The sequence below is a fragment of the Delphinapterus leucas genome, chromosome 3 (genome assembly GCF_059928025.1).
Source record: "Delphinapterus leucas isolate spDelLeu-1000000601 "Yukka" chromosome 3, BTC_Dleu_Yukka2, whole genome shotgun sequence".
Classification (NCBI taxonomy): domain Eukaryota; kingdom Metazoa; phylum Chordata; class Mammalia; order Artiodactyla; family Monodontidae; genus Delphinapterus; species Delphinapterus leucas.
This window is the reverse complement of record NC_143131.1, coordinates 144,171,832-144,184,969: the sequence shown is the minus strand read 5'-3', so window position 1 is coordinate 144,184,969 and position 13,138 is coordinate 144,171,832. Positions and strand designations below refer to the sequence as shown.

Below are 13,138 nucleotides of genomic sequence, written 5' to 3'. Positions count from 1 at the left end.
AAAGGAAGTATGGAATGTTTCACAGAGGTGGTGATGCTTGAGCTGCATGGTGAAGGACTAGGAAAATTTCCCCAGACGGAGGAGGTGGGCAAGGGCATTGCAGAAAGAGGGAAGAGCATGCGATACTGTGACAGATGGCAAACACCTCAACACATTCAGGAAACGTTAATTCTCCGTGGCTCAGCCTAAGGTGGAACTGGGGATTTGTGAAGAAATGAAGCAAGAGTTTCATGAAGAAATGAAGCAAAACGTTAGCTGATAAAGACCCTTCTTTACCATGTATACATTTCAGACTTTATTCTGTAAATAATGGAAATGCTTCTAAGCTCTGGAATGTGGCTGGAGGAGTTGAACAGGAAAGCCGATTAAAGGGCCTGGGTAAGAAGCTATCGAGGCTGAACAAAGCCAAGGAGATGGAGCATTGGTGGGTAGGATCTCACAAAGTTTTAAGTTGAGAAATCAAGAGGTCTTGGCGAGCTGATGGATGGAGTGGGTTAAGAGGTAGAAAAGGGAGGAGTTACAGATGGCATTTAGCTTTTTGGCCTGGCCATCTGAGGAGATGGTGATGCCATTAGCGAAACTTGGGAAAATAGAAATTTGTACAATAAAATATTTTACATGCCCTCCCCGGGACTGAATATTCACTCTGTGAGGTGGTGGTACCAAGGGTAGGTTAGAAGGGCTCTAATCTCCTACCCTGATGGTCCTTATCAAGTCTCCTCCCACCTACCAGCTGCATCGAAAAACTTGAAAGCTGTAGGAGAATATGATGCTGCCTATACAAGATAGCTTTAATACAATTCCCTTAACTAGTTTGCCTTTTATCAGCCCCCTATATACAAATACCTCTGGAAATGCAATAGATTCTATGTCAAGTCAGATTCATCCAAAAGTTTCGGCTTCTCTTCATATCATTTACAAATGATAGGGGTAATACCACTCATTGCTGTACTTTGCACAGACGGGGGTCAATGCAATGGTGAGGGAGAAATAATTCTGACCTTCCCAGAACAGGTCTCCCTCATGCTCTAGGATCTAGCCATAGTGCCCTTCTTTATGTTCCTCTAACTGGTCAAGCCATATTGTAGGGCCTTTACACGTGCTGTTTTGTCTCTTGGAATATGAGCTACCCCACTCCATACTTTATTATATCACAGCTTGATTCTTCTTTTCTTTTGAGTCTCCTTCCCTAACCACTTTTTGGAAACTTTGTTAGCCTCAATTGGTCTTTATCATATCACCCTATTAATTCCCTTCCCAACACCTTGTGATTTGTAATTATCTATTTCCTTGTTTAATGGATTGTTTTGCATCTGTTGCCCATACAAGACTTTACGAGAGTGGCGATCATGTTTACTTTGTCTTCACTCTAACATGTATAATATTACCTGTACCTAGAAAGAACTCCGTAAAGATATGTTAAGTGAATAAGAAATAAAGAGCAGATAATGAAGGTTATTATTAAAAAGCATTTCATCAATGAACCAATAGGAGAAAGTATTATTTTAGGATGGGAGGAATTCCCTGTTGTCTCTGAAATCATAACACACAGGTAGTAGCTTTCCCTAAGATTGGTCCTGTGTGATTGCACAAACATAATTGCCAAGATTGCACTGATGTATCAGCCTGGGTAATTAATGCTAAGGGATATAATAAACAACCCCAAAATCTCAGGGGGGGTTTAGGTTTTTCTCATGTTACAGACTAGACTGTTTGCCCGCTGCCTTCTATGTGATAATTCAGGCATTCCAGTGTCTTTTTGTGGCTCTACTACTCTCTCAGTGACACTTCGGGATCCTTCACTGGATCCCCTCTATCCAGCCAACATTCAAAGAGGGAAGTCTTGCCTGGTTATGTAAGAGATTTCAAAGACCAAGTCTGGAAGTGGTATGCATCACTTCTGCACACACTCTGTTGGTCAGAATGAGGCACATGGCCCCCATGTAACTGCAAAGGAAGCTGGGAAATGAAGTTTTCCTGTGTGCCCAGGAAAAGAAACTGGATCTGTGAGCATGGAGCCAGCCTCTACTACAACAGGGGACTTCAACTGGTTACCATGAGGATTATAGAGTTAATGTATGCAAAATACTCAGAATAGTACCCAGCACATCAGGGACACCCACAATTCCAGGGAAATTGCGAGAGGGGTTTCTCTGAGTTTGCACTAATTACTGCTTGCTAAACAAGGCTGATATTCTAAAAGTTTCTGTCAAAACCAACAGCTGGCTGGAGAGTTTTGTGAGCCCCAGTGCTCAAGAAGGCCAGCCAAAGATGCAGATACCGCCACCAAGTCTGTGTGGCACATCCTTGTGCTTTGTTTAATTTGGTTCCCTGGGTGGGAGAAGTTTTATAAGCAGGTGTTCTGGTTAATTAGGTGATTAATACTCCTCAAATTAGAGAGCCATTTCCCCAGTGACAGTTCTTGTTTTGCTCAAATATGAGACAAATCTTCATTGTATAGTTTGGAGAGGCATGTGATTGCATTCACCTGTCTACCAGGCTTCTCAGGTCATCACTCTGGCTGACCCCGCATCTGGCTAAGTCGCCATCTAGATGGACCAGTTTAGGGAAACAAAAGCGCCCCAGATCATCTGGCCTCCTCTCAGACCAGGGCAAAGTTGATCTGGTGGTACATTAATGGTTCCCTTCTGGGGATTTCAATCTGTATCATCTCTCAAGGTCAGAGTCATTGCCTCTACACAGAGCCCTCCAACTTCCATGGCAAGGTGACCAAGCCACCTCCAAGGGCAAATCAGGCATCAAAGCTCTTTCTCTCAAATTCGCTCTCAGATCAGTAGAAATCTACCCCCAAACTCTCATATACCACATTCGCAAAGCCCTCTCCCTAAACCCATACACCATTCATTCTATTCCTGCCTCCTTGCCTTTTCTTCCCTCAATGCAAAGACACTTTTCCCTCCCATTGATTTCATCAAATCTATGCATCCTTCAAAAGCCAAATGGTATTCCTCAGCCCTTCTAATTCAGCTTGAAGTGATTTCTTTCACTGAAGAATTTTCATAGCAATTACTATATGACCCACGTCAATTAGCATTTAATTATATGCCATGTCTTTTCTCTTCTTTCATGTATCCTAATTTTGTCTTCCTAATTGGATTGTTGGCAGCTGTGGGCTGTGTTTTCTCCTGGGCATATATGAAAGTCCCAATAAGTGGTTGTTTGATTGCTTCAGTTAAGCTAGATGCCACTCTTACACTTCGGGAAAATGGTTCAAATCTATTCCATTGTAGCGGCTTGAGCCACACAGCTGAAAATATGACCACTCACTCATGTTCCTCACATGTTCCAGCTTTATAATCACAGAGGGACTGGATCTCTTTCTCCAGTTCCAGTTAGAAAAATCCTAGGGAAGACTCTGATTTGCTCATTTAAGTCATGTGCTGAACCCCTAAAAAAATCAGTCTTGAGGGAAATAAGATTATATGAGAACAAGAAAGTTCTGAACCACAGTCACAATGGTTGGAGTAAAGAGTGACAGTTTAGGGAGAGTGGGAGGGAGGGAGACGCAAGAGGGAAGACATATGGGAACATATGTATATGTATAACTGATTCACTTTGTTATAAAGCAGAAACTAACACACCATTGTAAAGCAATTATACCCCAATAAAGATGTTTAAAAAAAAAAAAAAAAAGAGTGACAGTTGTCCACTACAGGTGTAACTGGATTTTGGAAGATTCTGTTTCTTTATCTTCTCCAAGATAGATTTTTTTTTTTTTTTTTTGCGGTATGAGGGCCTCTCACTGTTCTGGCCTCTCCCGTTGTGGAGCACAGGCTCCGGATGCGCAGGCTCAGCAGTCATGGCTCACGGGCCCAGCCGCTCCGCGGCATGTGGGATCTTCCCGGACCGGGGCACGAATCCGTGTCCCCTGCATCGGCAGGCGGACTCTCAACCACTGCGCCACCAGGGAAGCCCCCCAAATAGATTATTTTTAAATTAGATCTTCATTCATCAAATCTTTATCTAGTCAGAGTGGATCCTGCTCCTTGGGGAGGCTCAATAGATTAACTGTCAGTAAACCTTTATTGTTCTTTCTTTCTCGGAGGAGAGAGAAAGAAGACTTTGCATTGAAAAACATGGTCTGATTGATGGTACCTTTCCCTTAAACCTGTTCTCCAGAAAGGACCTAAAATTCACATACATGCATTGTTCTCTCTCCCAGGAGCATTTAATAGGGATCACAGTCTTAATCTCAAATTGGAGTTTTCATCGTCTCTCCCTCCCCTCCCTTTTCAACTACTCCTCAGAGATCTGCTTTACTGGCTCAGTGAGTAGTGTGTTAGTTTCAGGGTCCCTGGTTGGAAATGGATGACACAACTCAAAGGAGTAACTGCAGAAAGTTTAATAAGGGGACTATTTAGAAAGATGAGGCAAAGGTTAAGGAATCAACAAGGGATGGGGACTGCCAGGTTTAGCATAACAGGAAGCTGTTCTTACTCCTACCCCCAAAGAGGCAAAGGGATGGGACTCGGAGGTCTAGAGGACATGAATTATGACCTTCAGTCAAGGAAGGCAGCCACTGCCAAACTGAAGCCCTTGTGGAGGAAGCCCTGGCCTCCCTCCTCCAGCTCTCAGATATCCTGCTAGTTCCCCACATGACCAGACCCAAGGAAGTGCAGGTGATACAGTCCATTAAGGTCAGCCTCCTTGGGAATAGAACCGGGCGACAGTGGGCAGAGAGTGATCTGGGCAATCCATTAGAGAATGACCAGCATAAATGCTAAGTTTCAGTGGGGTAGGAGAAAACATATCATAAAGAGAAAGTGTATATAGTTAGCAAAAAACCCTCCCAGAAATTCTGAAAGAATGTAACCTCTTTCTCCCCCAAAGATCAAGCAATGTTGATCAAAGTAAGTAAAACTACAACAAAAGACTATCAAATATGCTAGCTGATTGGGAAGATCATTCATTCATGGATTTGTTCATTTATTCATTCATCAAATGTCAAAGATTTATTTGTACCTCTAGGCATCAAGCATGCAAAAATGGATTAGATGTCTCTGAATGTTTGAAAAATTTTATAATAAAATGTTGTAACAAATGGATTATATATGGTGACTGCCCTAGAGAATCTAATAGTCTGGCCCAGCAAGGTTTCCTAGAGAAATTGACAGCTAAACTGACTCTGGGGGAGCCAGATAGGAAAGAACAGGAAAGGATGTTACAGGAGGGATGTTGAGTGGGTGTGGGGAGAGTGGTGGGAGATGAGGTGGCAATGACAGAAATCTATTTCAAGGTTCAAGATTGCACTGTCAGATCTGCATTTTAGAAAGGTCCCTTGATCGTCAGAGCAAGAGATGGATTGGTAGAGCAAAACAAAGTTAGAGAATTAATGTGGGGACCAATGTGAACAACGGCCATGTATGAAAACAGGATCTGAACAGTGGCAGGAGGACCAAAGATGAAGAGGGGACATATTCAGAAGATAATCATGGGGAAGAATTAACCGGACTCAGGAACTGAATGGCTGTGGTATGAGGCAGAGGGAAGATGCTTCGGTGCTGTTTTGCCTCCCCTTACTTTTCTTAGGTAATAGCTCCCCGATTTTCCTCTGAGAGCACCACTCCTGCCTGCCCTGCTGAGTGTAGTTTGCAAAGAACCGTCACCCATGGGTTCTTGTCTTTTCTGCCCAAGGGGGTGATCACGTGATGTAAGCAGGCCAAGCAGTCTTTTCCTCCTAGGTACCTGGAAGTCTTAGGCTTGGCACCTAGTTCCTGCCTTGGTTCTTGTCTTTCTTGAAACCTCCCTCTTCATTTTTTTCCTTAAATTTTTATGCCACCCAAAAGTCTGCTTAAAAAGTCATATATATATTTTTTACTTCAATTAGTTAGTTATTGCTGCAACCAGAAAACCTCAAGCGATTACAGCGGCCATGTGAATAGTGGTGCCTTACACCGAGAGACAAAAAACAGGTAAAGTCTGAGGTGGCTTTTCCTGGGGGGAATGGGTGGGTAGTTTGCTTCTGAGACGTCTGTGGAAAAGTAAAGGGAACATTTTTCTTTAATTTGGAAAAAAAATCCAAAAATCCCAGGAGACTTGTGTAGAACTCTGAAACTCATACCACAGAGTATAAAAGCCATCTCTGGAACTTAGACATAAAAAGTCCTACCCAATAGCCTGACCTCATAAGGACTTAGACTTCTCTAGGGAGAGTAATTCTTCCATGGGGAGGCTGACACATTCTGCAGATTCCTTGGAATCAGTGAAGGGCGGGCAGTGGATGGAGCTCCATTCTAGGCATGGGGAGCCCTGGGTTCTGGCTCTGGCTCTCTCATTGCTCAGCTGGGTGACTTTGCACCAGTGCCCTCCCCTCTCTGAGACTTAGTTTCCATGTTATTAAATACAAGCGTTGAATTTTATTGGGGGTTCTCAAAAAATTCCAAAAGAGTATTAAGTTTACACGTAAAAGGGCCCGCGATACTGGGAAACTGAATTAAACAAACTTTAAGCCACTTTCTTTATTTTAGGACTCTTAAATACACTTATCTGTGATGCAGTCACCAGGAGAGGTGAACGCGAACAGCATTTCTTACTCTATTTTTGCCCAAGGAAGCTTTTCTCCCCATGAAGAAACATGTGGAACTAGTCACCATCAGAAGACACTTGTAGAGATGCCGGATTAGGTGATGCCTAAGGTTGTTCCAGCCCAAATACTCCATGATTCTGGGCTTCCAGTGTCCTGTGCACCTCCTGTTTCTTCCATTTGCTCCTTCCTTGGGTTAATTGACTCTGGGCTCTGTTCTAAGGTGGCTCTCCCAGGGAAAAGCAAACTTGAATGCCTGTGAAGTCACTTAAAGATCTAGTCAGGTTCATGAATCCCCCTCTCAGCAGCTTAAATGGAAAATAACCCACATCACCCCAACACACACACACATACACACACATATACTGTGCTTACAGCCCAGACCCAGGCCCAGCCTGAAGGGATTGCAAAACATGCTCTAGCGTGCATTTGGGAAAACAAAGAAAACCCTACGCTTTTCTGCCCCAGACAGTCTGAGACGCTTGTGTGCCCTTGGGCCTTTGCCCAGTTCTCTCATTTGCCTCAGTCCTGGTACTAAATTGGTTCAAGGTTTGGAGGAAAGCTTCAGACGCAAGGATGTTTAGAGTTCTTAAATGCTGAAGTCACCCCCTAGACCCTCTATGACCACCAGAGGGCGATGACAACAGCATCTGTACTGAAAGCTGCTCCCAAGAAAAACAGCAGTAAATTGCACCTAATGTGTTTATGAATAATGGAGGGGCTGAAGTGTGTGTGTGTGTGTGTGTGTGTGTACGCACAGTTGGGTGCATGCAGCTGAAACTTTGAAAATCTGCTAAGTACAATAAAATAAAATCTGCACCTCTGCTATATATTCACAGAATGTGGTCCAAGCAGTTCAAAGTTCCTTTGAAGGAAAATGAAGTAGAAGGAATCAGAATAGCATTTATGTGAAAGAAAAGGGAAGAACTCTCAGGAACGGAGTTGTTGTCGATGACACGGGCTGTGTGAGTGTGTGTGTGAGCGTGCATGTGCACATGTGTTATATGTGACTGAGTGTGAATGTGTCTAAGTGAGTGTGTAAGCATGTTTGTGTACAAGTGGGTATATGTGATGGTGTGTGTGTGTGTGTGTACAGGGCTCATTCAGATTTTTCCAGTGTGAGCAGACCTCAAGGAAGTCTGGGCAATACTTCCTCCAGTTCCTGCCCTCTCCCTCCAAACAAACAAACAGAATCATTCCTACAAGTATTTATGGAGCCTCTAACACACGCCCCTCCCCACAGCATCTGGAAAAGCTCAGACCTGGCCAATTTTGAGCGGCCACTGGAAGAGGAAGGCATGGGGTGGGGGGCAGAAGGGATGCCTTGCATGCAAATGACTCTTTGAAAAAAACACTTTCTCTTCTTTGATGCTCCGAACAGCCCAGTGAGGTGGGCCCAGATAGGGCTGTGGCCTCCTTGTTTTGAGGAAATCAAAGCCCAGTGGTGACACGACTGACCCAGAGTCACCTGGTCAGGAGGCAGAAGCTCAAGGACTAGGAACACAGCATTGTCAATCCAGGGGTCCAAGGCCCTGCCATCCCTACTTTTACAGCACAGCAGGCATTGGGGTTGGGCAAAGAAGGACAGGCCTACGGGTAGGGTTTACCAGCAGCGACCTGAACCACTCAGATGACCACTTTCTGTGACATTTGTGAACGCGGAGTGCAGTAATGTCAATAGAGTAGGTCCTTCGGGAAGAAGTGGATCTTGGCCAAGATGAGGTAGGATCTTTGTAGATGAGGTAGCTTGATGGGCTTTGATGGGCTGTGAAGTGAAACATGGGTGAATGAGAGGGCTGCGGTTTGGGGTCCCTCGTGGCTGTGACCAGGCAAGTCACTTCACTTCTCTGAACTTTGAGTTTTTATCTATAAGGTCGGGGTACTCAAATGCCCCCTTGCGGGACGGTGTTGGGACAGAAGGAAAGAATATTGAGTAGCATGCCCAGCTCAGGGACACCAGCCTGATCAGTCCTTGGCTCCTCAGAGTGAGTAAGCCTCAATTCTGGGGCCCTGCTGGCCGAGCTCCCTCCTCCGCTGCCTCCTCCCTTCGAGCTCTCGGTTGCTCCAGCAAAGTTCCCAACTTAGTCGACATGACGCGCGGCGCAGCCAATGGGAGGCGGAGCTGGCGTTTTTGGGGGGCGGGAGGGGTGGGCCCCACGTCTCCGGTGTCTGCCCGGCTCAGTGAATGGAGAGAGCGAGCGCCGGCCAGCTCACCCGGTCGCCCCGTGCCTCAGCCGCCGCCACCGCCGCCGCGCTCCCGAGCCCAGCCCCAAGCCGAACCTCCCGGGGCGCCCGTGCCTCACTGAGCTCGCCCCAGGTCCCCAACCCGGCCCGCGCCCCGGGCCGCGGGCCAGCGGGGCCAGGGGGCGCTCGGCACCTGGGCACTCCGAGCGATGCGCAGCGGGGCAGCGCCGGCCCCGCCGATGGAGCTGCTGCTGCTGCCGCCGCCGCCGCCGCCCGGCGCGCCCCGCTCCGCCCGCGCCCCGTGCGCCTGAGCGCCGAGCTCGCTCCTCCTCCGCGCCAACTCAGCCGCCCGCTCCCCAGGCCGCCCGTGCTCCCAGCGCACCTCCGTGGGCTCCACGCGTCTTGCCCCGCCGAGGCAACCTCCTCCGGGCGCGGGCCCCTGCACACTATGGCCCCCGGGCGGACGGAGGAAGGCGCCGCGGTGCGCGCCCGCCTGGTGCTGGCCTTCGCGCTGGCGAGTGTTCTGAGCGGCCCCCCCGCTGCCGCCTGCCCCACCAAGTGTACCTGCTCCGCCGCCAGCGTGGACTGCCACGGGCTGGGCCTCCGGGCGGTTCCCCGGGGCATCCCCCGCAACGCCGAGCGCCTGTGAGTACCCCCGCCCCGCCCTGCCTCACCCGGGCCACCCACCTGGGTCCCACAGAGGGGCCCCCCGGCGCCAGATCCTTCCTTCTCCTTGGCCGCGCTAGTTGCATTCTCTGCCTTCACCCTCTCCTGCATCGGACCCTTCACTCTCTGAGTTGGGTGTCTGTGGCTTTGGGCAGGTCTGGGGAGAGAGGTCTCGAGGACCCCACTGATGAGCAAAGAGCAGTGTCTCTCCAGGGATGAGAGTGCCAGACGCAGGGCCAGCTGACAGCTTCCAAGGAGAATGCTGGCAGGAGGCGAGGAGAGATGACACTGCAGACAGGGAGGTCGTAGGGCGAGGGTAAGGGGTCCGCGCTCATTAAGAGGGCGCGAAGGAGAAAGCTGAAGGGTGATGGGGCGTCAGGGCACGGAGACAGGAGAGAGGGCCTGAGAAACTGTGACCGGCTTGGAGATCAGAATGGGCCAGCCGCTCTCTGGCTGCCCTTGCGAGGAAAGTTGAGAGTGTGTCTGAAGGTCTAACTTCTGAGGAACCGAACCAATTCAGAGTGGGTGCTTGCAAAACCCGCCCTACCTGGAGCGCGGCCTCGGAGATGCCAAGTTGCAGCCCCGGTGAATTTTTTATGGCTCGGTTATAAATGCCTCCCCAAACGGGCCGGAGAATGGAAATGCTGACAGCCCTTTAAATGAGACCCAGCGCTATAATCTTACAAACCGCACTCAGCCTCGGATCCTGGGCTTGGCAGCAAGAGGAGAGGCGCTTGGAGAGTGGGGTGGATTGACCCTCGTTTTAACCCCAATTGTGCAACCAAATATTTACTTTTCATATGTCAACGTTTTGGAAACATTTATCATTTTGATCCTCGGACCAATTTCAAAACTTGGACTCTGGGGTGGGCTCTTCCTAGCCTGCAGTTGGGGAGTGGGGAAGGAGGGAGAAATGGTAGAGGGGGTTGGAACTGGACTGGGAACACAGCCCAGAAGTGGGTGAGGGTTTGCTCTAGCTGGTAGATTTCTGCATGCCTTGCTCTCCCGCTGCCCCCTTCTGCACATGTCTTAGAGTAGGTGCATAGGTTTTCAAGATTCTGCCTTCTTGACTTTAGTCTGGAGGAGAGTGGGCCAGAGACTAAGATGTATTGTCCTAGAGTGTGTTATTCCTGTTAATCACCTCCTGTCACTCCGCTTCTCTTCCGCTTACTTTTTATGTGTCCCTGAGCGGAGACTCAGTAGAACTGCCTTTTTCCTGGAGCTTTCCTTTGGCTCAAGACATTTTTTTCAAGTGCCGTGATTATTCTGTGGAGTTGAACCAAACAGTCCTTGAGGGTTGGAGCTGAACCTTCATGAATATGTGTAGAAAACGAGGCTCGGAAATGTGAAATGACTTGCCTAAGGTCACACAGCAAGGGGATGGCAATAAAAGGGCAGAATCCAGGTTTCTACAGCTTAACTCAGACATTATATTCTACCATGCCAGTGAAAATCTTGTTTTAGTGGTATTTTTGGAAACCTGTAACTTATAAGCTAAATTCCTCTCCCTCCTCAACACCAGGGCCAGCCACATGAGTTAGTGAAATAATAACTGTAGCTAATGTTTAATGAATGCTTTCTGTGCCTCAGTTTGTTTACATGTATTATCTTACTGAATCTCTACAATGATCATTAGTTACAAAGGTAATGCTTATTATTCCACTTTACAGTTAAGCCTTTTTGTCATTTGTTCAAGGTCATGTAGTAGCTAGTTAAGTGTCTGAACTCGAGCACGTCTGGCTCCTAAGTCCATACCCCCTACCACGCGGCTGGACATCCTTGGAACAAGGTTCAGCTTGGGCCAAGATCTATAAGTAGACGGTCTTGGGAGGGTTCTCTGTGGGCTGGGGTCTTAAAATAGGCACCAGTTGCTGCTGCTCCAGATAAACCCTGCACACACTTGACTTGCCTTGACATTAGCTCTCCTTTTGGGGTCTTGAGTCCACTTCTCTTTGATACTCAAAATCATGTTACATGTTTGAGACACCGAGGAGAGTGGGCCCCTCTCCTTCTAGCACGTAGGAGGTCTTCAAAAGCTGCAGGCACAGCATTGCAGCCAGCATGCCACCGTGCTACCTCTCCCAGGAGACCCAGGCAGCTGGGGGCTGCCCATCTGCTCTATAATTGAAGAGACTGGGTAGAGTCCTGGGCGTTCCCATGGGCCCCCTGCTGCCATGGCCACCGGCAGGCATTGGCGAAGTAGGAGGTGCTTTGGAATATCTGAGTCTCCTCTGCCTTTGTTCTGGTCACTGACGTCTTTTTGGTTGGGGTGCGTTGGGGTGATGCGGCTGGCTTCTCATTCTAGTCTCTTCCCTCCCCAGGAGAGGGGGCAGCCTTTACAAGCAGGCTGGGTCAGAGTTACTGCAGGGATTAGGTGCAGCCTCCCAAGAGTCCCAATACTCCTTCGTCACCCCACACCCTGTCTCAGTCAACTCACCTGTAACATTACAATTTTGCAAACTCTTGTGGGGCGGTGGCATTTCTGAGCTATGCTAAGGATTTCTTTAGTGAGGAATTTTTCATTCATTCCTCCCTTCATTCATTCAACAAACATGACTTGAGCGTCCACTGCATTCCAGTAACTGTGTATAAAATCATGGCATATACAGAAGAAAACCAGCAATCCAACTTAAAGAATGTAAGCAAACGACGGAAGAAGGAACTTTCCTTTAGTGAGCCTTTAAACTTCTCAGGGCTCATTTTTTTCATGTGGCTAAGTTTTGTCAGCACTGCCGTCAGTTGCTCGGGATCTTCCTAAGATCCATTTTCTGATCTCAAATGTTTATGTTGTGTTTTATAACAAAGAGGAAACATTTTCTCCCTTCTCTGTTCCTGCTGTTCTGTCTCCCAAAGAGGCTTTTATGAAGCGGTGTGTGTGTGTGGGGAGGGAGGGTTTGTTGCTCTGGTAGTGTTGACTTGTGAGGCCTTGTCCACCCATGGCACGCCATTAAAGCAAACGTCCATGAGGATAATGGGATAATGTGGTCACCATTTGGACTTTGCTTCAGGCCTGGAATGGGGCCTGTTAAATTGTTCATAATTAAGCTGGTATCAGAGCTAGGGGTCTGTGTTGTAGCATATTCTCCATAATGTCAGCACATCACACAGAGAAACTCTCTGTTGTTTATAAACTACCGACATTTTTTTTTTCCCCCTCAATGGGGAGGTGACACCCACAAGAAAGCTAAATAAACGCAGAGGAGAATTCAGTGTAATTTATTATCCGTGGAGCAAAGATAGAGGACAAGGGGAGAGGAAGTGAATGGTGGTGCCTGAAACAAAACATTTACCATGGAGCACAGAGTAAACAGATGTTGCGTTTACCCTTCTGAGTACAAAAGGAGCCCACAGATGTAATTCTTCTCCAACCACAATCTCGGCCTGGAAAAAGAGGAGACAGATGAAAATGAACTCTCACGCAGGGCCCCTTTGCCTCGTCCTGCCTAAAGGCAGGCAGAGGCCTACTTCTCACCCGCAGCGAGGTGGTGGCCTGAACAGTGGAGCGGGGCAAGAGTGGACATCTTTGGTTTTTCACTTGGCTCTGGAACATGCTGGAGACTGCTGTATTTAAATAAACATTTCCTGTTTGCGAAGGAATACGGGCTAAAGGCTGAAACGTGAGAATGTGGTAACTTAATTTTCTCCATCACTCCAGATGACGGCAAGCTTCGCCGGTGGTTGGGTCCAATGAAAACCAACACCATGTCATAGGCTTTCCCTTACTTGACCACAGAGGTCCTGAGG

The 13,138-nt window shown here is 47.8% G+C and overlaps 1 protein-coding gene across 1 annotated transcript in view; it reads left to right on the top strand.

Annotated features, from left to right (window-relative positions):
- The first annotated feature begins 8,720 nt into the window (after positions 1-8,720).
- SLIT3 (slit guidance ligand 3) overlaps positions 8,721-13,138 on the top strand; it is a 611,722-nt gene continuing 607,304 nt past the window's right edge. The window contains exon 1 of the mRNA XM_022595144.2: positions 8,721-9,373. Coding sequence (XP_022450852.2) covers positions 8,730-9,373 — 644 coding nt within the window. The 5' untranslated portion in view covers positions 8,721-8,729. The remainder of the gene's footprint in view (positions 9,374-13,138) is intronic.